Source organism: Gymnoscopelus microlampas, assembly GCF_963454915.1.
Source record: "Gymnoscopelus microlampas genome assembly, chromosome: 14".
NCBI classification, from domain to species: Eukaryota; Metazoa; Chordata; class Actinopteri; order Myctophiformes; family Myctophidae; genus Gymnoscopelus; species Gymnoscopelus microlampas.
Genome location: NC_139951.1, coordinates 4,680,875 through 4,708,104, shown reverse-complemented (window position 1 = coordinate 4,708,104; position 27,230 = coordinate 4,680,875). Strand labels below are relative to the sequence as shown.

Here is a 27,230-nt window from a genome sequence, read left to right as displayed (position 1 = left end):
CACTTCATCATCCACAACAACAACTGGTGTATTAGCTGTTCTCAGTGTTGGGACTAACGCGTTACGTAACGCAACTACTTTTTGTGGTAACTAATAACGTAACTAGTTACCTTTTCCCATTCAGTAACGCTGTTATAGTTACTGTGATTTAAATGGGTGCTACCTGTGTTATGTGATCCACATGAACTGTTTCCTCCTGCGGGGTCTGTCTGTCATCTAACCGTAGCATTGAATATAGCCTACAGGCGATGTGCTCTCACAGTAACATGAGGAAGTGAAAGTGGGAGGGAGGAGTGATGATTGGTTAACGTAGGGTAACATTTCAGGATAAGCCAATCAGAGACAGAGTTGGGCGGGTCTTGCCTTATAGGAAACATATACACATAGTAGGCCTGTCAAAAAAAATCTATTCATGAATAAATCGCGATTCTTAATGCCACGATTTTAAAAATCGATTCAAAATATTAAAATCGATTTTTTTATAAAAAAAAAAAAAAAAAAACTTTTTTTTTTTTTTTTTTAATAAGTTAGTACCTTTTTCACTGGCACTTTGTCTGAAATCAATGTCAGAAAGACTGACTGACATGATCTGGCTGCATTGAAGTGTATGATTCAACTTTTCATGGTTTATATCATATTAAAATGTTCTAGTATAATTAAAGCAAAGTGATTTGGGGTAGAAAATTGCAATAAATCGCAGAATCGAATATCAATTAATCGCAGAATCGCAATTTTAATCGAATCGGCACCTTAGAAAATCGCAATAAATCGCAGAATCGAATCCAATATCAATTAATCGCAGAATCGCAATTTTAATCGAATCGGCACCCTAGGAATCGATTTTGAATCTAATCGTGAGGTAAGTGAATCGTGACACCCCTAACACATAGAGTCTTTTTTCCTCCATAGACCCTCCAGAAAAACCCTCAGTATCAGTGGATCCAGCAGGAGAAGTTGTTGAGGGCAGCAAAGTGACTCTGACCTGCAGCAGTGATGCCAACCCACCAGTAGACAACTACACCTGGTACAGAGACATCAGGTCTATTTCCACTGGTCCTCAGCTGGTGAAGGACAATGTGTCTCCTGCAGACTCTGGACAGTACTTCTGTCAGGTGACAAACAAACATGGATCACAGAGATCATCACCAAACCATCTAGATGTAAAGTGTAAGTGAACTAAACTGTTTAGTTTTTTTTCTTTTTCTTTTTTTACAGACAGCAACACAACAGCATCATTAAATGATGCTGTTGTGTTGCTGTCTGTAAAAAAAAGTAAACTAAACACACTTGAACAAATTTTGTTCAAGTGTGTTTAGTTTTTGTGTCATAAAGAGGGCTTTTAAAATTACATAAAGGTTTCTCCAACAGATGGTCCCAAGAATGTCCTTTTGGCAGTAAGTCCACCAGGAGATGTTGTCAAAGAAAGCTCAGTCACTTTCACCTGCAGCAGCAGTGGATAAAATGTTATGTGATCCACATGAACTGTTTCCCCCTGCGGGGTCTGTCTGTCATCTAACCATAGCATTTAATCTACAGGCGATGTGCTCTCACAGTAACATGAGGAAGTGAAAGTGGGAGAGAGGAGTGATGATTGGTTAACGTAGGGTAACATTTCAGGATAAGCCAATCAGAGACAGAGTTGGGCGGGTCTTGCCTTATGGGGAAAATATACACATAGAGTCCAGAGGGAAGCACGCACATACAAAAATAACTTAATCAGGTGCTGAACAACAATACGTACATTAGAAAAAAGGGAAGGGAAGTCTGCACACTTAAGCTCCGAGTCATTTTTTTTAATGAAGTTACACAACGTTCCGCCCGCTAAGGGTCCCTTTTTTTAATGCCGTTACTGCCCCTTTTTTTCTTCCCCAGACCTACAAGCTCTTAACATGGCACTATTCCACTCAGCCTGAGCCTGTAGATCTGGTTGGTGTGATGCTGGTTAATTATCACTACAGCTGCCTTTGATTGTATCGCTCCTCTCTTCCTGTATTTAACACACCTTTCACCTGATGAAGACCCTTAGCGGTCGAAACAACATTACATTTTTCTACTGGGAGCTTTCATGTATTGTTACACTCAAATGCATTCATTTGATGATTTTTCTCTTCAGCTCCCCCGGTTCAACCAACAGTCCACACAGCAGGTAAACAAACATGAACAAACAACTACACATCATAGTAAGCTAAAAAGGTTTTCTTCTAATCAAAGTAATATTTCCTTTTTTACTGAGTATTCTATTGTCTCTGTACAGAGACTGATGTCAGGTTGGTGAAAGGAACCAGTAACTGTACTGGTATACTGGAAGTGAAGCACCAGGGAGATTGGAAACCAGCAGCTGATTTTACGTCTAACTGGAACCTGAATTCATCATCTGTGGTGTGTAAACAGCTGGGCTGTGGCTCTGCTGTTCACACAAAATGGAGCCATGGTTCTAAACGTCAACCTGTATGGTGGATTGCATCTTCCTGTGTTGGGTCTGAATCTTCACTGAGGCAGTGTGTAACAATGCAGTCTGCTACTTCTGGGGACAGACTGGAGGTGATCTGTTCAGGTAACAAACAATAACTTCAACATTGACACCAATCTGTACTGTCTCTTATTTTGTCTGTCTGTCCGTCTGTCCGTCTGTCCGTCCGTCCGTCCGTCCGTCCATCTAAAATATAGTCAGGAAATATTATCAGAAAAAAATCCAATCTGGTAATAAATTCCTTACCAAGAAATGTCTTCACCAATGTGATTATAAAGGTGTCTAGTAACACATCTCTCAACGATTGAAATTACATTTCCATAGGGGAATCTGTTACAGTTGCTGAAAGTTGGGGTACCCTTAACCTAAGCCGTAAAAATGTACTCAATTGAATTCTGCTCTAAGTAGCATGTGAGGGGTCAAACCATAGACATATAAAGGTAGACGCCTCTTTCGGCTCTGAAGCGTTCGTATCTCGGGCAAGCTTCCTTGTTCCGCAGGGCTAGCCCATATAAGGCTTGGGCTAGCCTTCCACTTCCTTCCGCTTCAGCAGGGCAAGCTGGAAACTTCCGTGTGCGTCACAGAAGGGGGCGTTCCGTAGGCCAATCAGTGGCAGGTGGGGCGGGTGTTTTCTTAAGAGGCAGCCGTGCAGCAACTAGTCAGTTAGACGCGCTGTGATTGGCCAGTAGTTAACGCGATGTGATTAGTAGTTAGTCAAACAGCCCTGCGGAAGAGCCTTGTATTGAGATACCAGTTGCTACAATGAACTGCAGAGGCCAATGAGGTATCTAGGTTTCTATATCTGTGGGTCAAACTAGGGTTTTCTCATGATTCTGAATCCATTGCAACTATTTGTTTTGCACCAAAACCACTCCCTGGCAGAAAATCATCCAAGTCACCTTTCCAGCTCATTGCATACTCTATGCAGGGTGCTCATTTTAGGAAACATTTCACCATTATAGCTACCTTGGTGTAGCCCAGGTCTCCCTTCTAGAGAAGGGAGACCTAGAGAGATTATTCATCTCAATGGGCAAGGTTTAACTGTTAACATGGGGTGGATGAGAGGAGAAATGGGGTAAGTATAATCCTAAAGGAAGAGAGTATATGGTTGAGGTTGAGTTGAAGAGAAAGTTAGGCAGAGTGATGAGCATGTGTCAGGGTAGCTCAGTTGGTAGAGCACAAGGTCATAGGTTCGATCCCGGGCACCGCCAACTCAGTGTATGAATAGCACGTTTTGAGTCCTGTATTAAGTTCTGAGAGCTGATGTTAAGTGTGAAGACATTACATTACATTACAGTCATTTAGCAGATGTTTTGATCCAAAGCGACTTACAATAAGTGCATTCAACATAGGTAGGGAACGAAAGTACTAATCACCAGAACTCTTAAGTGCATTTTCTGCAAAAACAAGCAGCCAAGAGTATACCTAGCGCTAAGGTAAAAGTGCAATAGTAAAAGTGCAAGACAGAGAAAAAGATCAAATGGTCGAAGATGAAGAATGAACAATGCATTGTGGAGCTCAGGGAGGAGATAAGAAAGGCAGCCAGAGAGATGAAGAAAGTAGACAGGAGTACAAGGAGATGAGGGGTATGGCGAAGACAGAAGTGGCGAGGCATGTGAGTCATTTTGAGACTGATGTTGCAATCAGAACAGTATATTATTTCATCACTATCTGTAAATCAGATTTGTGCTTGTAAAGCACAATTAGTAACTATTGTTGTCAGATTTGAAACTCATATAACAGCATTTGTAACTCATATATCAACATGTGTGTGTCATCTTATACATTTTAAAAGGAGATGCATTTGTGACTCTCCACCGATTTGTGTGAGTAATTATGACACCATTTTATCTCGGTTGAGTCAGTCGGATTTGTATCACAAATGCATGCAAAGTCATTTTTATTTCTGTCTCTAAATGTACAACTCGTATATCAACATTTGTGTGTCAACTCAAATCTAATTAGAAAAAGTGCTCCTCGGAGCACAGGTCTCCGCCAGGTCAGGTAGGCTATTGTGGCCTCCTGGTGGCGCTATAATAGGCCAACGTGAAAAGGGTGCCATTTCTTCTTAGGCCTTGCACGACAATCGGACACTGACTGCATTCATGATTTGAGGCATTTTGTTAAAAACATGTGTTTCGCTAAATTAGACCTGTTGGTGGCGCTATAACAGGCCAATGTTAAAAGGGTGGCATTTGTTCCTCAACATAGTGTGAATGTGCGTGCAAAGTTTGAGCGCAATTGGACGGTGCGTTCATGATTTGTGGAATTTTGTTCAAAACAAGCCAATAATGCAAATTTTAGATGTCAATCTTAGCCAATCAGTATGGAATATGAAAAATCAAACACATCCGTCGTGATCACATGACTATAGAGATCATGTGTACCGATTTGCGGGAAATTTGGATAAAATTGGAAGGAGTAGTATAACATACTGTGTTTTACATAAGTCGGCCTCCTGGTGTCGCTATAAAAGGCAGATGTGAAAAATGCAGGGCAAAGGTTTTTCCTTGACCTCTAGGGAGTGTGCATACAAAGTTTTACACAGATCGGTGCAATTATAAGTAAAAACACGAATCGGCCTGTTATAGCGCCACCATGAGGCTGATTTGAAAAATTTCAAATGGTAGTTCTTCCTCGGCCTAGTGGGAATGTGCGTGCAAAATTTCACGGAAATTGCATGCTGTGTTCATGATTTGAGGCATTTTGTTCAAAACGGAGCACTCCTGCAAACTTTGGAAGCAATCAGGATGGAATATGGGAAATTGGATAAATCCGTGTTGATCACATGACTATAGAGATTGTGTGTACCGATTTGTGTGATGTTTGGACGAAGCTGATTGGAACAATATGATATGGCATGTTTTCATCAAGCAAGTAGAAGTGTGTGTTAAAACGTTCACAGCAGTCAAATGCAGCTTGCATGGTTTGAAACATTTAGTCAAAAAGGGGCGCACATCATAATCACATGACTATGGAGACACTGTATACCGATTTGTGGGTTTTTTGGACCGAATGTTAAAGAATAATATCCAAAAATGTGTTTTCCAAAAGTCGGCCTCCTGGTGGCGCTGTGAAAAGCAGATGTGAAAAATGCAGGGCAAATGTTTTTCCTTGGCCTCTAGGGAGTGTGCGTGCAAAGTTTCAGGCAGATCAGGCAGTTACAGTTAAAAATGCAAATCAGCCTGTTGTAGCGCCACCATGAGGCTGATTTGAAATCTTTCAAGTGGCATTATTTTGTAAGCCTATAGTGGGAATGTGTGTGTGACATTGCATGGAAATCGCAAGCTAGTGCATGATTTCAGGCATTTTGTTCAAAACGGACCAATCCTGCAAGCTTTAGATGTAAACCTTAGCCAATCAGGATGGAATATGAAAAATCTAACACATCCGTCTTGATCACATGACTATAGAGATCATGTGAACCGATTTGTGTGAAATGTGGATAAAATCGGAAGGAGTAATATAAAAAAACATGTTTTACATAAGTCGGCCTCCTGGTGGCGCTATAAAAGGCAGATGTGAAAAATGCAGGGCAAAGGTTTTTCCTTGACCTCTAAGGAGTGTGCATACAAAGTTTTACACAGATCGGTGCAGTTATAGGTAAAAACATGAATCGGCCTGTTATAGCGCCACCGTGAGGCTGATTTGAAAAAAATCAAATGGTAGTTCTTCCGCGGCCTAGTGGGAATGTGTGCGTGCAAAATTTCACGGAAATTGCATGCTGCGTTCATGATTTGAGGCATTTTGTTCAAAACGGAGCACTCCTGCAAACTTTGGAAGCCAATCTTAGGCAATCATGGAATATGGGAAATTGGATAATCCGTGTTGATCACATGACTATAGAGATACTGTGTACCGATTTGTGTGATGTTTGGACAAAATCTGTTGGAGTAGTATCAATAAATGTGTTTTGCACATATCGGCCTCCTGGTGGCGCTATAACGGGCCAATCTGAAAAATTTGGGCCAGAGGTTCTGAATTGGCATCCAGGGAGTGTGCGTGCACAGTTTCGCAGCGGCCGGGCCAACGGTGACAGAGATTAGCATATCGGCCTCCTGGTGGCGCTATAACGGGCCAATCTGAAAAATTTGGGCCAGAGGTTCTGAATTGGCATCCAGGGAGTGTGCGTGCACAGTTTCGCAGTGGCCGGGCCAACGGTGCCAGAGATTAGCTGGTAACGGACGGACAGGACGGACGGACGGACGTACGGACGGACGGACAGAGGGTAAAACATACTCTCTCGCCATGCCTTTCGGCCTGGCGGAGACAATTATAAACGCAAATGTAGCTGTTAATGTCCGGATGTGTGTGGGTCATTTTGAGACTACTGTACTGCCATCTACCTGAGTGCCTCCAGTAGATGGCATCCATGCAATATTGGCGGCAGATTGGAGGAGGAGTTTGAATACCGGATGTAACGTTTTTTCAAACAACAACTGAACTGTGTGACGTGCACGTGATTTTATAATTTTGAGGAAATTAAAATTAAAAGAAATAAAAAAAAACACGGTCTCCTCACGCATTAGAATAGAAGGACATTAGTTAGTTACAATGGGTTTGTATTGGAAGGGGGCGTTGTCTGTTAAAATGAATATCAAGTATCTAAATACTTGAAAACTGTCTGGGGTGAATCACAAAAGCCTGATTAGACATTAAAACGACACTAAACATGTATTTGCTTCTATTTGCTTTGATACAAACTCACATGAACACTCTTAAATACACGCATGCATGCATGCACACACACACGCGCGCACACCCACACACACGCACACCCACACACGCACACGCACACACACACACACACACACACACACACACACACACACACACACACACACACACACACACACACACACACACACACACATCCTGCTCTCATGTTATGTCTCCAACTTGTCCAGGCCTCTCATGTTATGTCTCCAACTTGTCCAGGCCTCTTCTCCCAGTGTGGCAGACTTGATGGTGTTACGACCAAGATCGTGGGAGGCGGGCGGTCTCTTCATGGGACTCATCCATGGCAGGTGTCCCTGCAGCGCAGAACCACTAATTCATCAGAACGGTTCACCCATGCATGTGGAGGCGTCCTCATTAAATCCTGTTGGGTCCTCACTGCTGCTCACTGCATGTAAGCTGCACTGAATTCATATGTTATGGTAATATGCAATGAGAGAAAACATCCTGCCTCTGGATGCTTTTAAACTATCCGATCCATGCCAGCATGTCCTGGTCCTCCCACATCACTGCAAGCTTCTCCATGAGCAGGTGTGGCTTGACGGTGTTGAAGGCACACTCAGGGCATGTGACACTACCGCTGGGCGGGCAATAAACCGTCACCGTCCTGCACAAGAACTCACAGGATGACATCTAATAGCTCTATGTCTGAGTTACACTGTAGCGCATATCCATGTATTACTCCATATCCTGAAGAGCAGTCTTTGTTCATGTAGTCTGCTCTGCCCCCCCCTCTTCAGCCCAATACTCTTCTCTATCTGTCTGTCCGCCCTAATCAATGAGAAGCCCTCAGCTGAGACTGGCATGTACGCAAAGTCACTATCCAACCACGATTCCATTAGACAAAAGAGGCTGGAATGTTTGCACTCACTTTGCGTTCATAGTCATAGTCCCCAACTCATCGGTTCAAGAATATCATCCTTGGGTGGCACAGAATGTTGTCCCTTGAAAGAGAAAAGTTCTTCTCTTGTGTACTGGATGTGCGCTCCGCGCATCACACACCAATCCAGTGTCCCCACGGTGCCTCCATCCGCTTCTACCAGAATCCTTCCCTGGAAAACCACTGAAAAACACTGACGGTTCTCCCCACGTCCCGTGTCCCATGACCACATCCAGCTGGGGTTGTTTTTTCTCGCACAGTGCTGTGCGTCCCAAGGTTGTGTCTCCAATGTTTACATCGAGCCGACGCCTATTGTTTTAACGATCAGAAAAGGCTAAAAGAAAAAAAAATCCAAAACAGGCAATTACCGACCTAATGTGACCTCTGCTACCTAAATATCAATCTGATTTGAAAGAAGACTGTTTATCTAACATAATGTTTGTGCAGTGACAGGTCCAAGGACATGCAGGTGGTCTTGGGGGGAGTGTTACTTACGAAAAAGGAAGACTCTGACCAGGTCATTCCCGTGGTGAGAGCCATCGTTCACACGGATTACAGGCAATCAAGGTTCCATGATGGTCATCTCTCTGCTTCTCATAGTGACATTGGTGAGGCCATGAGTTGACATACGACACAACTAGAGGTTATGTATGTAACCCCACTTTCTTTACCTTCGGAGTGATATACTCACTATGGGATAACATCGCCCCCTGGCGATGCACAGAGCACTACACACATGGACTCCCGCGACAATTCTATTGGTTAGGGTCATGTTACGCGTTCCGGCAGCCCGGAAGTGGTATGAAACCCTTGTGTAACTAGAACACGCCCTCTTAACAACTTCCCTCTGCACGCCAAATGCGCACAGAAGGGGTGTTAGGTGAGTATATGACTCCGAAGGTAAAGAAACTGGGGTTACATACGTAACCTCTAGTTGTCTTTTCCCATCTCCATGATATACCCACTATGGGACTCATAAACCCCTCTGGGGCACTGAGTCAATTTCAATTCAATTGTATTGTCTCCGCCAGGAGACTATGTTTTCACTTTCCGTCCCCCGTCCCCCTCGGCCAAGCTAACATTGGTCAAGCCTCACGTGACACGTGACAATACGTTGAAAGAGTGTGCTCTGATTGGCTAGTGAGACGCATGACGTATAGCGGCCTATAAATAGATGTGTCACTTTGAAAGAGTCTTGGCCTCTTTCAAAGTGAGGTAAGACAGGAGTAATCACGAAATGGCTGAGAAATGGTGGAGTAACACTTAAGACAGGATTAATCAAGTAACACTTAAGACAGGATTAATCAGGAACAGTACTGGCGGAGACCTGTGCTCCGAGGAGCACATTTTCTAGTTAAAGTGTCAAATCACAACAAGTTGTCTCAAGACACTTTAATATTATCGGTGCCTCCATCACGTGGCGAACAAACAAAGAGCTAACTAGCTAACTAGCCTAGCGTAGCCTAGCTCGGTTGCCTAGCTTAGCTTGTGTAGGAGCTTAGCCTTTAGCTGCTGACTACGTTAGCTTTCAGGCTAGATAGAGCCACGGAGGAAAACAGAGAGGATAGGAAATAAATAAAATAATAATAAAAGCCGCAGGAGCAGCTTTAAGCTAGAATTAAATTAGAAAAGCCCGTAGGGGTAACTCCGCTTTGGGTTAAGCTGGTTTCCTAAAATAAATCACGGAGAGTGTCTTTATTGTGCGTGCGAATTGCGTAGCAGAGTGAAGTAAGATGGCGTGTTCTAGTTACACGAGGGGTTTTATACCCCTTCCGGACTGCCGAAACACATAACATGACCCTAACCAATAGAATTGTCGCGGGAGTCCATGTGTGTAGTGCTCTGTGCATCGCCAGGGGGCGATTTTATCCCATAGTGAGTATATATATCATGGAGAAGGGAAAAGACAACTGTCAAAGCAATTCATATTCTGAAGTTATGGATAACTTTAACAATGTTGTTCAACATTGGCTCAGGCAGTGAGGTAAACAATTGTAAAATGTGGTTCAGGACAGGCAAATAATTGAGCAGATTTGAGGTGATTGTTTTTGCCTCCTTTTTAATGACATTAACAAACGTCTCTCTCTTGGAGGTACTATAGAACAGTGGCTCCAATCCAATCCAATAGCTTTTCATAGAGCACATTACATTTAAAACCAAAGTGCTGTACACTCAGTAACACATATATACTAAAACATACTATGAATTAAAACAATACACAATAAACAGGGGAAAACACATAATAGTGGTTTGAACCGACCAACATCACCATCCTTAGATTAAATAAAAATAATTCAATTTTCAATAAACATTGTAATGTAATGATTTCATGAATTACATGTATGTTAGTCATATATGTTGGCCTGGAATCCTATACTTTGTAAAGTTTGTACATATGATAATATTTTTTATATTATTTTTGGACTGATGATTTATTGAGGTTATTTGGTTACCCATGATCCTAGATTACGGAGGCACCACACTGTCTGTATGTATTTGATGTATTACCTTGTGTTTACCTTGCTTACTGTAAGTCGCTCTGGATTAAGAGTGGCTGCTAAATGTTTAAATTGTAAATTGTTGTCAGATATGCTAATGTACCATTATGTGTGTCAGCTTTACTTGAGCTGAATGTGACCTACAGTCCTCTCTGTGCCGTGGAAACCCGCTATGTTAAAACTGCCTGTCTGCCAAACCAGCAATTCCCTGATGGCAAGGAGTGTGTGGTCTCTGGATGGGGTCTCACTGGTATGTATCTATCTACACACATTACCACTGATTTGATTCACTGGTAGGCTATGTATCTATCTACACATTACCACTGATTTGATTCACTGGTATGTATCTATCTACACATTACCACTGATTTGATTCACTGGTATGTATCTATCTACACATTACCACTGATCTGATTCACTGGTATGTATCTATCTACACATTACAACTGATCTGATTCACTGCTACAGTAGGTATGTATCTATCTACACATTACCACTGATCTGATTCACTGGTATGTATCTATCACTGGCACTGGAGAGAACTACGGTCTATATAACACACTCATTTCCTAATTTCTGGCTAAATAACAGGTTCCTGGCTCATCTATTCCCCTCCATTCTGTAATAAATCTATTCCTTTACCAATGGAAACACGGGTTGACATGTGTTTTGTAAGTAACATGCAGCATATGTTAAGTTATTCTCTCTTTGTCTCTTTTTTGTCTCTGTGTTCTTAAAACTCAGAGAATAACAAACTTTCAAACAGGCAGCTGGAAGGCATGGCTCCCTTGATCTCTAACCAACGCTGTGAGGCTGCCTATGAAGACCGACTGGATCTGAACATGATCTGTGCAGGATACATGGAGGGAGGGGTTGACGCCTGCCAAGTGAGAGTGTGTGTGTGTGTGTGTGTGTGTGTGTGTGTGTGTGTGTGTGTGTGTGTGTGTGTGTGTGTGTGTGTGTGTGTGTGTGTGTGTGTGTGTGTGTGTGTGTGTGTGTGTGTGTTTATTGCTGTCAACGTTTCGATCACTGTTTGTGTAAATTGTGTTTGATGGTGGTCGATTGAACTTTAGGCTATAAATATGAAGTAATGAGGGTCTCAGTATACCGTGTTCAGAACAATCCTCAAATATGAAGAACAAAGTGAGGGTGCAGTAGCCGATGTGTTCGTCCACTATTTGAAAATCCAATTTCCTTCACTCTTAATAAAACGTCTGACCATCAAAATAGTAGCCTGTAGATATATTCCAGAAACAGGCACAAAGCTCTTATTTTTAGCCGCATGCTGAAAAGCATAGCAGCTCTATATTCAGTCTGACTCTAACCCGACAGATTTCCGACATGTATTCATGTTTGCAACACTTTTTTTGCGTGATTGGCTGTCGTTTAAGCCAATGGGATACTCGTCCTCCCAAGCTATGGGACTAGACACGCCTCTCTCAGTGGATTCGTCTGAGCGCTAGCCGAATTTGGCTAATAGTTAGCTTGTATGCTTGTATGATGTTACTAACTGTTTTTAGCCAAACGCGGTAATGTCCACTCTCCATTAGTTCTCGACACAAGTTGCGTTATTAATCCCGTAATGTTCATGTCTTGTACATCCCAAAATCAAATGTATTAACCATGTGAGAGAGAGTAAAAAAAAAAGCGATTCTGGGCGAGGTAAACAGAACACTCGCCCCAAAACACACTCACCCCCATTCATTTCGCGGACAGAGGCCGCCGGATTAGACCCGGGCGAGTGTGTTTGGGGACGAGCGTTCTTGTAATCCATTGCCGCATATGTAGCCATGGTTCACATTCATGTTTCAGGGCTACTGCCTACCGCATGATGCATCCATATCAAGGGCCCTTTTAATACAAAAACCCACGGCAATTTCGGTCTACAGTACACCAGCCTTCAACAATAGTGTACATTCAGTGGTCAGGTTCGTTCAGAAATCAATTGAAGAACGCAGGAGCGAGTTTTCCATATATAGCAAGCCACGCGCGAGAACGTGCATACACGCAGTACACTACACATGTGTCGTTGTTGACGTTTTCAGATGGTTTTAATTTGAAGGTATAACAGGCTGTTCAATGTGTTTTTGTGAGTTACGATAACTGACCGGCGTGCTCTATGCCGTCGTGTTTTGTTAAGTTACACAAGTGGCAGAAACGGTGCTTTCTGATTTTCACAATACAATGTAATCCACCCACGTTTAGTTCAGTATTATAAAAGTGTTCACCCAACGCGTGTAAACTTAAGCTAATAGGTTAACAACAGTCTCGAGTCGGTCTCAAACAGTCAGGGGGGGGGGAGGGGGGAGACAAAGACTCGGTCGAGAGAGGCAGAGAAATGCAGACGATGCATCTCATTGCACAGAGGTGCGTGAGCAAGATAAGGATTTAACTTAATTTAAATCAGCACAGTGTAAGCACAGTGTAAGTTAATGTCCGCTGCCGTCAGCGCCATCTTCATAATAGATAAATATATATTCAGAACAGAATAATAATATTAAAAATATTTAATAAAACAAAAAATCGAAAATCTTCTTTTCTTTTTTTTCGGGTTTTGGGCCTAACATGATGGCAATAGTCGGGTTCGGGCCGAGCCCCGGGCCGGCCCAGTCGGGCCCAGTTAGGGCCGAGCCTTCATTTTCAGGCCCGTTGAGAACTCTATAAATGATTAGTAGCCTTAAAGCTACTATTTGAATACTATTATTATTTTGCCTATACTGTGTGGCTCGCTGTGCATCACTCTGATTGCATCTTTCATTCATTCTGCAACGTGTTAATTGTCCATCACCTGACAACCATTAGCTGTCTTTTGTCATCTTCATTTCTTTATATTTAAATGTTGTGCTGTTGACAAGATTGGGGCCAAAAAAGCCTGCCGCATGCGGCTTTATTATGACTTGTCATTCTTGTTTAACTCTATGACAAAGCATGTGTGCAGATCTCAGGTCCACAATGGAAACTGTTTGTGTTATCCTTTTTAACAACCATTGCCTCTGTAGGCTACTGTTTACAAATATGTTAACAAAGTATTCAATCAATAAAAAAAAAACAATAAAAAGTGTTTGGGACACAGCCGCGAAACCTCGCTCATATAGAGACTGTGTGAGCGAATAAAAGAGGGGTGGACGACGTCGCTGCACAACACGCTGTCGCTCACGGTACGTCAGGATGGTCTCTCCGATGAGAGAGGAGCTCAAAGCTTTCAAAAGACAAAGGATACTTATATACGTATTTCATATCGTAGAAGAACCGTGAAAATCTCTAACGGCTGGCAACAACAGGCCTTATTTCAGGCTTAAAAAAATAAAGCTTAGGCTGTATTAATGTCCTTCCTAGTTACATCAATAAACTGCCAATAAAGTATTCTATCTATCTATCTATACAGGTTGTAGTAAAGTCTTTATAATGACTCTGTATTAAACTGGTTGCTTGTCTTAACAGGGTGATTCAGGCGGTCCTCTGATGTGTAAACAGGATGGGATCCACTACGTCGCTGGTTTGGTGAGCTGGGGGCCTCGATGTGATATGAGCAACAGGCCTGGTGTCTACGCCAATGTCTACAGATTTGTGGACTGGATTAACAGTGATCATCGTGATTATGATTACACTAATGATGAGGACTATACCTCCATTGAGTGAGCACATGTAATATGTAGTAAGTAATGTAGTACAGATGTGCCACTTCAAAACTTCAAATGTCCTGCCATCGCCAAGACAGTACATTTTCAGGGGATTCCCAGGGCAATAAGAGGGACAAAGAAGGGCATTTAAAATGCTGAATGATTTTGATGATCACTGCTTTTATGATGCTAATTAATTTGAGCAACTGGTCAAGGACCTCTTCAAATCACCTTTCGCCTCATAATGAGTCTGACACCTTCTTTAACACACATTCTTTTGTTCTCATGTATATGGATGTCTGTTGAAGGGAAAAACGGGGGTGTGTAGTGACAACTTCTTTTCAGGGGCAAAACAGTGCATTTTTAAGGGCAAAACAGGGAGGAAAAAAAGGCATTTTCAGGGCACTTTCAGGGAAAGAACAGTAACGTGTGAAGTTTTGAAGTGGCACATCTGTAAGTAATGTAGCACATGTAATATGTAGTAAGTAATGTAGCACATGTAATATGTAGTAAGTAATGTAGCACATATAATATGTAGTAAGTAATGTAGCATGTAATATGTAGTAAGTAATGTAGCACATGTAATATGTAGTAAGTAATGTAGCACATGTAATATGTAGTAAGTAATGTAGCACATGTAATATGTAGTAAGTAATGTAGCACATGTAATATGTAGTAAGTAAGTAAGCTTTTCTGAGCCGTATAGGGCAGGAGCCTATCCCCTGTTTCTGTAGTGTGAGGCGGCTTGATGTACAAGTAGCCTGCACCCTCTGGATATGACACTAGTATGTCACATGTACAAGTATACCCTCTCTACTGCTCTAAATTATGCTAAATTTGTGAAATATGTCTAGAAGTACCTGTATGTAATTAGCAAGTAACTGAGTATGCTGCCAATTTTACTAGAGATATTAAGTTGATGATAATGCATAATACAATATTACTAGAGCTTGTACGTTCATAGTAATTACGATTAGGAGATATTACGTTGATGTTAACGCTTAAGGAGAGTTTTTGCTGCTTGCTCGTGGGGTAATTGTTGGGTGAATGGTGTATCGGTGTTGACCTGCTGTTCAGTGCCATTAGAAAAACAAACAATCAAATTGACTTGTGTGAGTAATTGTAATACTTCCTTAAAAGCACAATGAAACATTTTGTCAATTTTATTTTGAGTAACTATGAATAAAAGTTGATTCTAAGACAGCTAGTCCCATTAATTTATTCGGATTTGTTGGTTTACTTATCAATGGGACTCCATAGACCATACATGGGCAACTGCAAGGTGCAAACATGACCCGCTTTAGTTACTTCAGTCTATATTAGTAGCTTAATGACTAGTATTCAAATTCCATTGTCTTCTTTATGTCCAATGTATTTGTATTTAATTCCATAACGTTAACATAAGTATTAACTAAATGCATTTGAAATTAAATTAAAATGTTACTTATCAGGATTCCAATTAAAAAATAGCAAAAATAGCCGATCTACAAGCTCATAACGCGTTGCACTGCGACACGTTTTCAGCATGTAGATCTGCTATTTGTGCTACTTTTGTGTGACATAGAATGGCGAAGTACAGCATTAATTTACGGAGAAAGTTAAAATAAAGAGATAAGAGGTTTCTGCCCGACAGTATATGCAATGTGGCCCTCTGGAGTGAGTGTGCAAATATAGTGGCCCTCTCCATAATCAAAGTTGCATCACCCTTGCCATAGACCATAATAACGACTTGATTCTGGGGGGGGGGGGGGCTTGATAGCTTGGAGCTCACAAAGTAACTTAGGGCGGCTTCACACTAGGGTCCGATTGAACCGAAGCGTTCCCGAGTGCGGATCGCCTCTCCCAGCAGGGCCAGCATTCACATTGGCCAAGGCTCTAACGCGCCCGAGTACAGTTGCATATATACCCCCGATCCTATAGGTGGCGGCATGCACATAGTGGTTCGCCAGTGGACACAGATGTCATCAACTATGCGACAATGTTTGTGCTAGTCGCGCATAAATATAGGTTTGCGGCTGGGTAGAGGGTCAGCGTGAGCGCACAGAAGTCAAGGCACAGACTGCTGTGTTGTTGACGGACAACGGATGCACGCTTATGAGTAACAACACAAATAAAACCTGGTGAAACACTTGTGTGCATTAGCGCAAGATGAGGATACAGGAAACATTCAGTCTAAATGTCCAGTTTGCTAACCTTCACAACTACTACTACTTTTGTATTTGAAACTTTACATTTCTCTAAATATTATAAACTTTCACGACAGCTTAAGTACAAAAATATATCATTTATGAAAAGGCAACTATTGTAGCCTATACAGTGAAGTCGGACTGAATGACTGAAACCTTGTATTGTGAATTGTACTTCCATGTACTGTTTCTCATGTCTTACTAAATAAAGTACATCAATCAATCAATCCAACGTCTTTTATTTTTTTACTCTCTTGGTGTGGGGATTATCTGGCACATGTATGTATCTGATATGAAAGAGAAATTGCATCATGAGTGAAACGGCTATAGTCCTTGGGAAACCATAAACCTACGTAGGCCTACATCTAAATGAGTTACCATATTTACTTACAAATTTCAAATTACAAAGCAAGCTGTATATTTCTGGGATGCATAGTAGCTGAAACTCCACAAGATATACCACCTGTAACAACCTGTAACAACCTGTAACCTGTAGCGCCCTTTTACTTTCAAGGGAAAATTATTAACTAAAGGAAATACAACAGGATCGGCAGGTTTTTAACTTAAATACTTTATATAATAAAGCCACAAAATAAATAATTGACAACTCAAATGGTAGACAAATAATACACCTCCGGTTTATACTAGGTTTCTGCCCCTGTATCTCTTTCCCTAATAAAATAAATAAATAAACAAGCAAACAAACAAACAAACAAACAAACAAATAAATCAAAAACAAACAAAATCACTTTACACGCCCCTCCCAGCCCAAACAAATCCCACTGTCCTTTGTAACCCCGGTGATCACAAGTCACACATAAACAATAAATAAGCACGCACAGTGTTTAGATGATATAGTAAAAAAAAAAAATTTGGGATGTACAATACATGAAAATTACGGGAGTAATAACGTGACTTGCGTCGATAACTAATGGAGAGCGGACATTACCGCGTTTGAGTAAAAACAGTGTGTTAGTAACGACATTAAGCTAACTATTAGCCAAATTCGGCTAACGCTCGGAGGACTACAATGTTATTTTCGATTCCACTTCACATTAACTCATTTATATCATATTTACATGCCGAGTTACGCTCTGACATTTAAGTGATATGTAGCCTGATATTACCAGATTGCTATAATGGGTTTAGAATATTTTAGACGATTTTTGAGTGGTGCCAACCACTGCTATATCTGACTTTGTCTGTGTGTCCGTCCGTATGTATGTATGTCCAATAAACAAACATTGATGACAACATCAATACGGGGCTCATCAAAGGCACCACTCTCTTCACATAGGGTGTGATTTTTTTATTTTATTTTATCATTTGCTCATTTCAGCTCTGCTGGAAAATGATTCCAAGAAGACTGAGAAGACTGTCCTTGGGATACGGCGGGACACAAATGTGTTCTCCTGGTGGTGCTATAACAGGCCATGTGAAAATGTTGGGCCAGAAGTCCTGCTCTGGCATCCAGGGAGTGTGTGTGCACATTTTTTCTGCAATGGGGCCTACGGTGTGGGAGATTAGCTGTTCACAAATGGAAGGAAGGACGGACGGACGGACGGACAGGGCACAAAACCTATAGTCTTGGGCATGCCTTTCAGCCTGGCAGAGACAATAATAAGTATTAGCCTATTATTAATGGTTCCACTGCAAAATACAGAAGAACATTATGGACTGTACTCAAGTCATCTGTGGCTTATGAATCTGTGGCAGTGAAAACATGTATTTTATATATTTTTTCCTGGAAACATTTCTTTCAGTTGCTGTTGGTAGCCATGGAGCCATGGAGTCATGGCTGCCAGTTCCCACCTGATGTTGTGTGGGAGTTCTGACTGCTCCAGATCAGACTGAATAACCGCCAGCTTGCATAACGTCTTAAGACTAGGACGTAAGTCTAAGATGTGCAGGCCATCACCAAAGATAATGATAAGATCTCCCACCATGCAACAGCACACAGACGCTGGGTTGATACGTCCTTTGTTGGACAGTCTACTAAACGTTGGACCCGGTCTTATTCGCTTGGGCTCAACCTTCCTCCAGGAGAAGGTCTCTGGGTTGAATTTCCTCAGATCACTGAAAGTCTCTTGGTTGTTACCACCCGATATGTACAGCTCTCCATTGTAGGTAAAGGCTGAATGATACCGGCGCCTTTCTGGGAGAAGCCGTGCAGAATGTGTGTACAGCCAGCAGTTGGTCTCTGTGTCAAACACTCTGATTTTTTTGTTGTAGTCCCACCCCTTCCTTTCACCCCAAAAGACAAACATCTTCGTCCCAATGATGGTGGCAGAGTGACATTCTCTAGCAGGTGGTGGAGCGCCTCTGGTGTTAATTAAAGACCAGACCATTGTGGTGGTGTCCAACTTGTACATATCATTGGTGCACAAATAATGATTGGTCCTGTATATACATCCTCCATGTATATAAATGACCTTCCTCAAGACACAGGCTGAGTGGCTGTACCTCCCCTCTGGAACAGTCCCTGAAACCCTGGGTTTGAACCATCTGTGGGTGTCGACATCAAAAGCATACAGCACGTTGGAGAAAAGAAGCCCTCCCCAGATGTAGATTATATAATCTATCAGCACAGCTGTGTGGTTGCGGAAAAAGGAGGGAACCTCAAGGAGACTTTCTCCTCTTTCAGTTGTCACTGGAGGTAACTTCCTCCAGCGCAAAGACACTGTGTTGAAAACATGCACGTCAATCGACAACCGAGTGTTGTAGTCAAAGAGCCCTCCAAAGTAGTACACCTTGTGCTCCACTGCAACAGCAGCATAGGATCCTTCTGGTCCTCCATTCAGATGTACCGTCCAGCAGAACATAATCTCACACCGTAGATCAGGTTGGATCTTTAAAGTCTCGTCTGAACAACACTGGAGTCCTAATGTTCGAGTTATCGCTTCTGTTGGTTCAGTGGCCAATCCTCAAAAGCTGATCAGTTGGGTTTGTCAATCAAGTGCGACTGTTGATCTCCTAATATGGCAAATGGAATCCCCTGGCCTACCCAGCAGACTCTGTGTTCAGCAGTGTTAAATATGAATCCTCAGGTGAACTATTGGCTTCATAAATTCATCTGGATCCGTTGGTAAAAGTTGCTGAATGACATTTGTTCAGTTAACATCTCATTTTAAAGGACATGGCTGTGATGATGACATTGTGATGTTGTTGAGCGATGATGTCATTACGTAGAATAGCCAATGACGTTACTCCGACTGACTGTCGCCTGACATAGTTTTGGAAATCATAGGCAGAAAACGTGTGCGATTTTACATTTTCAATGTTATTTTTGGGAAATGTATACAGTACTAGAGAAAGTGCTCCTCGGAGCACAGGTCTCCGCCAGGTCAGGTAGGTTAGCAGCAATGTTCGGAATTCGCCAATCAGGATGGAATATGACAAATTGGACGGAACCGTCTTCATCACTTGACTAGAGACAATGTGTACCGATTTGCATGATGTTTGGACAAAAGTTTAGTAATGTTTGCAAAAATCGGCCCCCTGGTGGCGCTATTATAGGGCAAAGACCAAAAAAAAACACCTAGCAAACATTCACAGAAAGAGAAAGTGGCATGTGACAGATTTACATTTAACAATATATAAGCCATGAATAACCGATGAACTGGCCAGAGCATTAGAATCTGTTCAATATTAAATAGTAACTTCATGTGTTGGCAGGTTCAGATTTAGCAAATATATGGAGACTGCAATTATGCAATAGGCTATATTTAGTATTTTTAGACAAGTGTTGTTTTGTACTTTTTTATAATTTGTTTTGACAATGATGGATTGCATCTAAATATGGGAGGAGAGAAAAAGACCACGGACGGTATCGTTTATATTGCAATCCTGACCACATTTAACCCTAGAATTAATTCCTCCTGCACTAGGTTTGACAGTTGGAGGAAGTCTGACTACATCAAACGGTTGGAAGACTTTCTCTGCATTTTTACAAAAGCTGTGTGAATGTTTCAAAGCACTGTTTCCCAAACAGCGGTTCATTTCTTGTAGGGCTTGTGTGAAAAGTAAAGTACATAGGCTAGAGAGCAGGGGTCTTCAACAGGGGGTTCGGGGCCCCTAGGGGGTCCTCACAGTTACAACAGGGGCACACTTTTCTGTTAACATTAACCTTTGAGCCCTAGAATCCCTATTCTTGCAGTAGAGGTGTAGAGGGGAAAATAGAGCAGACCAAGTACAGAGCCAACAGTTAAGTTTACTAAGTATTGAGGGTTGCATGCTGAAAATACACGTCAACATGAATCCAACATACAGACAGTGGTGGAAAAGTATTCCAATGTTTTACTTAAGTAAAAGTACCAATACTGCAATGTAGAAGTACTCTGAAGATGTAAAAGTCCGGAATTCAAAATTTACTTGAGTAAAAGTAAAACAGTATTGGTATCAAAATGTACTTAAAGTACCAAAAGTAAAAATACTAAAATGTTTGAAGATAGCCGATCTACAAGCTCACAACGCATTGCGACGCGTTGTGTGCTTGTATATCGGCTATTTTCAAATAGCCTAAGTATAAAGTACGGCTAAAGTGGTTAATGTATGTTTTATAACGTAATATTTATATCTACAAAGTAACTAGCAACCAAAGTTTTCAAATAATTGTAGTGGAGTAAAAGCACAATATCTGCCTCTGAGATGTAGTGGAGTAGAAGTAGAAGTAATGAAAATTGGAAATACTCCAGTAAAGTAAAAGTACCTCAAAATTGCACTTTTAAGTACAGTACTTGAGTAAATGCACTTAGTTACTTCTTTACACCACTGCATACAGAAAACCATCTGTTGTTTCTGTTTCTGTTTTTGACTTTTCTCCCATCCTGGTATCGGATGTTCTACACGCCCTGTCTACCTTAGACCCTAAAAAATCTGCAGGCCCAGATGGCCTTGACCCTTTTTTCCTAAAATTATCATCGGCTATCATTGCTCAACCTGTCACTGATATGTTCAATATCTCCTTAGCCACTCAAAGTCTACCTGAAGAGTGGAAACAAGCAAATGTTTCCCCTCTTCTCAAGGCTGGCGATCCTTGTGATGTAAACAATTACAGGCCCATTTCTAACCTTTCCACCTTGGCAAAGATCTTAGAGGGCCAAGTATCAAATCAGGTAAAGGTTTTTCTTGATTCATACTCTATTTTGAACCCCATGCAGTCAGGTTTTCGAGCAAAACATAGCACTGTAACGGCATGCCTTAATGTTATCGACGACATCAGGGCAGCCCTGGGTAAGAAATCTTTTTGTGCGGCCTTATTCATTGATTTGAGTAAGGCCTTCGATACCGTGGATCCTCACGTACTGCTCAAGGTCCTTTCTAAAGCTGGTTTTTGCCAAAATGTGCTTGGTTGGTTCAAAAACTATTTAGTTGGCCGCACACAGTGTGTCAAATTTGGTGATACCATTTCTGATTCCATCACCCTTGAGAAAGGAGTCCCCCAAGGTTCCATTCTTGGTCCATTGCTTTTTCTCTTGTATGTCAATCATATTTGTAGTCAATCTAAGCATTGTAAGTATCATATGTATGCCGATGACACAATTCTGTACTCTTGTGCTCCTTCTTTTGATGTAGCAGTTTCAAACTTGGCCTCAGATTTTGTCTCATTGCAGCATGAATTGGTAAATAGCAAATTGCTATTAAACGGCCAAAAAACCAAGGCCATGCTATTTACTCCAAATAGAGCTGACATTATCCCCCCAAATATCACCACCTTGGAAGGAGTAACCATCGAATGGGTGGTGCTTTACAAATATCTGGGAATTTGGTTGGATAACAAGTTAAACTTCAATCATCACATTGAAGCGTTGATTAAGAAGTTAAAATTCACAGTAAGCTTCTTTTATAGAATGAAGTCCTGTTTTTCTTTTGCTTCAAGGAAAAGGCTGGTCACTGGCCTGTTTATGTCGCAACTCGACTATGGCGACATTGTGTATCGATTCGCCTGTCCCTCAATATTGGGTAGACTTGATCCCCTTTATCATGCTGCGTTGAGGTTCATTACCAGCTCCACCTATAGGACACATCATTGTATTCTGTATTCCCTAGTAGGGTGGTCCTCCTTAGCATCTCGCAGGTTGCTACATTGGTACACTTTTATATATAAAGCCATTCTTGGAAATTCCCCCTCGTACATTTGTTCAAAATTTAATCTTGTCCAAAATTCGCTTAACCTCAGATCGAATGCCTGGATGCGCTATGTCGTACCCACTACTAAATCTGAGGCAGGGAAAAAAACCCTTGCGTTTTTTGGGCCTTGGTCATGGAACGATCTACAGACCAGATTAAAATTGGCTTCATTGATCCCTCTAGTGTCTTTTAAGAGGATTGCCATGGGCACATTCTCCAACCATTGCTCCTGCTTTGACAAGTAGCAATTGCTGTGATCTTAGTCTTATATTAGTTTATTAGTTTTATGATGTATTGTTGTTATTAGTATTTTAAATAGTCTGTATTGGTGCTATTGGTAGTAGGTCTTTGGTATTACGGATGTCATGTTTGTCTTTGTTTTGTTATGTCCTGTATTGTCGTTACTGGCAGAGCTGTGTAACATTTTATTTGCCTCTTCTCTTGGCCAGGGCACACTTGTAAAAGAGACACTAGTCTCAATGTGATTTCTCTGGTGAAATAAAGGTTAAATAAAAAAAAAAAAAAAAAGATTATGTGTGAACAAACGCACAAAGAAAAAAAAAACATTAATTTACACAACACTGATGTTATTGCTGTCAAACAAGTCCATGGAGCTATCTATGACATCTAATTTACATAACAACTGTATACAGTATGTAGTGGGGAGGGGGGGGGGGGGGTCCCCTGCTTCATCTCTCTCAGCTATGGGGATCCTTGGCCTGAAAAAAGAGTATTGAGTCTCACATGGCAAAGAGGATCTGATGTTTGTTTGCATTCCCCTCACATATCATTAATCACCATATCACCTTGAGACACAGAGGTCTTAACGCATTCAATCCGTGGAAGCATCCGCAAATATCTTCTAAATATAAACTATTTATCTGAAAAACGCATGTTGCTATGATATCAGTGGCGCTCAAACCTTTTCATGTCAAGGACCCGCAAAATGATATGTATTTGGCCACCGACCCCCATCTCTAAATATTTAGTTCCAGGGACCCCCAGAAGCAAAGACTTGAGTTACACATGTTCGCTTTAAAAAATGGTATATATTCAAAGATTTGCACCAATTTTCACGATTTTACAAAAAAATAGCAGATCTACAAGCTCGTAGCGCACTCGGTGCCGCGCTACGAGCTTGTATATCTGCTATTTTTGAATAGCCTAAAAAGGAATCTTAAAATGACACAGACGCGTTCCCGGTCTTAATGGGTTAAAAAGAAGAAAAAAAAAATTAGTTAAGAACAGCCGTCAACAAGGACACGTTAGGCTCACGCATTCTAAAGACGTACTGTCTAGAGGTCGCACATCTACAAATAAATTACACCATTAAAAAAAGCAGCTGCTTTGTTTAGGATTAATCAATGTCACGGGCAGAAATGAGGCAGATTATTTGCATAGTGATTAAAGCAACACGATAACAAAAAACCTTATTACAATTGCCGAATGGACCAGGGGTGGGAAAAAATACTAAAATGATTTGACTTAAAGTGGAATAGTCCACACAAAGGGCCTACTCTGTGTGGAGTTTGCATGTTCTCCCCGTGTCTCCCAGGGTAGTTAATACCCTCACAAAAACATGTAGTAATCCTGGTCGCTATACCGCCTCCCCCATGACAGCCGGGGCGCCTGATGGAGGGGAAGGGAACTGGATGGAATCATAGATATAGAAACCTAGATACCTCATTGGCCTCTGCAGTTCGTTGGAGCAACTCGTATCGCGGCCGCCATTTTCGCGTAGGCAAACGGACACTCAAAGTGACTACTGGCCAATCACAGCGCTCACAGCGCGTCTTTTCTAAGACTTGTCAGAATGTAATTGTCCCGCCCCCACCTGCCTATGATTGGCCTACCGAACGCCCCTTCTGTGACACACGCGGAAGCTTGCCTACAGCTTGCCTACGCGAAAATGGCGCCCGAGATACTAATGCCTCAGAGCCAAAGGAGGCGTCTACCTTTATATGTCTATGGTTGGAATAACGTGTTCCGTCCACGCGCTACGTCCTACCAGGGAAACTCCCCCCTGTAAGGTGACAAGAAGGTCAGTTGGCTCTCATGCATTGAAGGAAGCATGAGCTCGGCCCTGGCCTCCCCAGGCTGTAGGGGGACTGGTGTAGCGCTGGTATAGGGCTACGCCAGTCTATATTATGACATGGTTCAATGTTGAAAATGAGTGGTATTCCCCTAAGCAAAAGTAGCAATACCGCTCTGTATTCCTGTATTCCAAGTTTTACTTGGGTAAAAGTACAAAAGTATTGGCTTCAAAATATATGGTTGTGGAAACCTCCAATGTCCAAAACTGTTACTTTTCAGGATTCAAATAAAAAAAGATCTTTTGATGCTTTTGTGTGACGCTGTAGTATGATCAAGTAGGGCGTTCATTTATGAAAAAAACAAAAAGTTAAAATATGGAGATAGGACGTTTCTTCCCGACAGCAACGGTATATGCTGTTTGAAGGGTTAAAACCTGGGGAGAACATTGATCCAGGATTGTTTCATTACATTGGATTATGTGGATGTTTGATCCAAAGGAAGAATTTGCCCTTTTAATTCTGAATAAGCTTTTTATCACTAACGCATGATCTACCAGCTCACTGTGGAGTAGGCTATTGATGCTTGCACTCTCTCTCTCTCTCTCTCTCTCTCTCTCTCTCTCTCTCTCTCTCTCTCTCTCTCTCTCTCTCTCCCCTCTCTCTCTCTCTCTCTCTCTCTCTCTCTCTCTCTCTCTCTCTTCTCTCTCTCTCTCTCTCGTTTCCATGGTGAAGATGTTCAACATTCAATATTTCCCTCTTTCTAGCCAGTGGTGGAAAATAACTAAGTACATTTACTCTAACTGTACTTAAGTAAGAAAAAATGGAGGTACTTTTGCTTCACACTTGACAATTTTTGACATTTTACACTTGGAACAACTCTGAGTCAAATATTGTACTTTATACTCCACTAACTATTTAGATAATGGTTTATACTATAGCAGATCTACAAGCTCACAACGTGCCATGATGCTATGCGTTGTGAACTTGTGAGCAGGCTCACTAACCACTCAACTATGGTGAGTCTGCCCCGGGGAATATGAGGGAATGTGAGCCAACATTATGAAACCAGGGGTCTGACTGGATTTTCAAGGAAGATTCGAAAAAAGCGTAAGAAAAAAGAAAACTAATTATGCATTAGTTTTAAAGCATTTCTCGGGGGCAGGAGTAGAGCTTCAAGCTGTATGATATTTTAATGTTTCATGATCCGTCATGCTGTAGCACAATAGAATGCTCATTAAGCATTCTTCTTCTGTTGGTTCAATCGTAATTTATTACTGACGCAAGCCGTGTTCCATTTTACTGCCAAAGCCAGTGGTGGAAAAATAACTCAAATGTTTTACTCAAGTAAAAAGTATCAATAATGCAATTTATAAATACTCTGTTACAAGTAAAAGTCCAGAATTCAAAATGTACTTGAGTAAAAGTACAAAAGTATTGGCATCAAAAAGTCTACAAAAAAAGTACCTAGTAACTAAGTTTTCAAATAAATGTAGTGGAGTAAAAGTACAATATTTGGATCCGAGGTGTAGTGGAGTAGAAGTGAAAGTATTGGAGATTGGAAATACTCAAGTAAAGTACAAATACCTCAATATTGTACTTAAGTACAGTACTTAAGTAAATGTACTTAAGTTACTTTCCACCACTGGGTACAGTATATATATATATAAGAAATGACAGCCAGCACTCACGTTCTGTCCATTCAGGCACTTCTTATTTTATTATTGAAGCGGGCAACAAAGCTTTCGGCAACAAAGCCTTCCTCAGCGTAATCATCTCTTTTTAATATTCTCACCGGTTAAAGAACTCTCTACATTTTAAAGTCAGCTCTGACCCCATGCTCAGCAGAATCAATTTCCATCTACTACCTTGAAGTCTAATATCGGAGTCCGCCTATTAAAAGGCGTTCAAATTCTACAAAGAGATTCCAGAAGAGGCAGACGTCTCTTCTTACCCACTCCAGACACAGACACCAAACCCGTTTAAAAAAATATATAAAATAAATAAATAAAACAAAGCCTTTGAGGTGGAATTGAGATGCGCGGCACAGAGCAGCATGCACTCCATCCAGAGCGGCACTAACAGGAAAACAGGTGCACACAGCACCCATTGATCTGTGGGGTGCTTGCTGGTCAGTGCCGTGTTAGGATCTCGTGTGTTTATCTCTTTAAGACCGGGAACGCATCTGTGTCACTTTTTTTTTCGATTTCTTGGGCTATTCAAAAACAGCAGATCTACAAGCTCATAGCGCGGCACCGAGTGCCGCGCTATGAGCTTGTAGATCTGCTATTTTTTGAACAAAATCTTGAAAATGTGTGTAAATCTTATATATATATATATATATTTTTTTTTTAAAGCAAACATTTGTAACTCAAATCTTTGCTTCTTGAAGGTCCCTGGAACACAATATTTTACAGACGTTTGCTCAAAAATAGCAGATCTACAAGCTCGTACCGCGGCACGCGCTATGAGCTTGTTGATATTTTTGAATAGCCAAAGTGTATAATAATCTAAAATGCCTACGCGTTCCCGGATTGAATGGGTTAACCCTTTAAGACCGGGAACGCATCTGTGTCACTTTTTAGATTTCTTGGGCTATTCAAAAATAGCAGATCTACAAGTTCATGCACTATGAGCTTCTATTTTATCTTTTTAATTGTGAAACATTTTTGAAAATCTT

At 41.4% G+C, this 27,230-nt stretch overlaps 1 protein-coding gene across 1 annotated transcript; it reads left to right on the top strand.

Annotated features, from left to right (window-relative positions):
* Nucleotides 1-3,974: 3,974 nt before the first annotated feature.
* LOC311059527 (hyaluronan-binding protein 2-like) lies at nt 3,975-14,224 on the top strand (the record flags this gene model as incomplete). Its single annotated transcript, XM_084077539.1, has 6 exons — nt 3,975-4,056; nt 7,409-7,601; nt 8,535-8,695; nt 10,704-10,835; nt 11,330-11,472; nt 14,027-14,224. 6 exons carry the CDS (start codon nt 3,975-3,977, stop codon nt 14,222-14,224), a joined length of 909 nt encoding a protein of 302 aa, XP_083933665.1.
* Nucleotides 14,225-27,230: the final 13,006 nt, after the last annotated feature.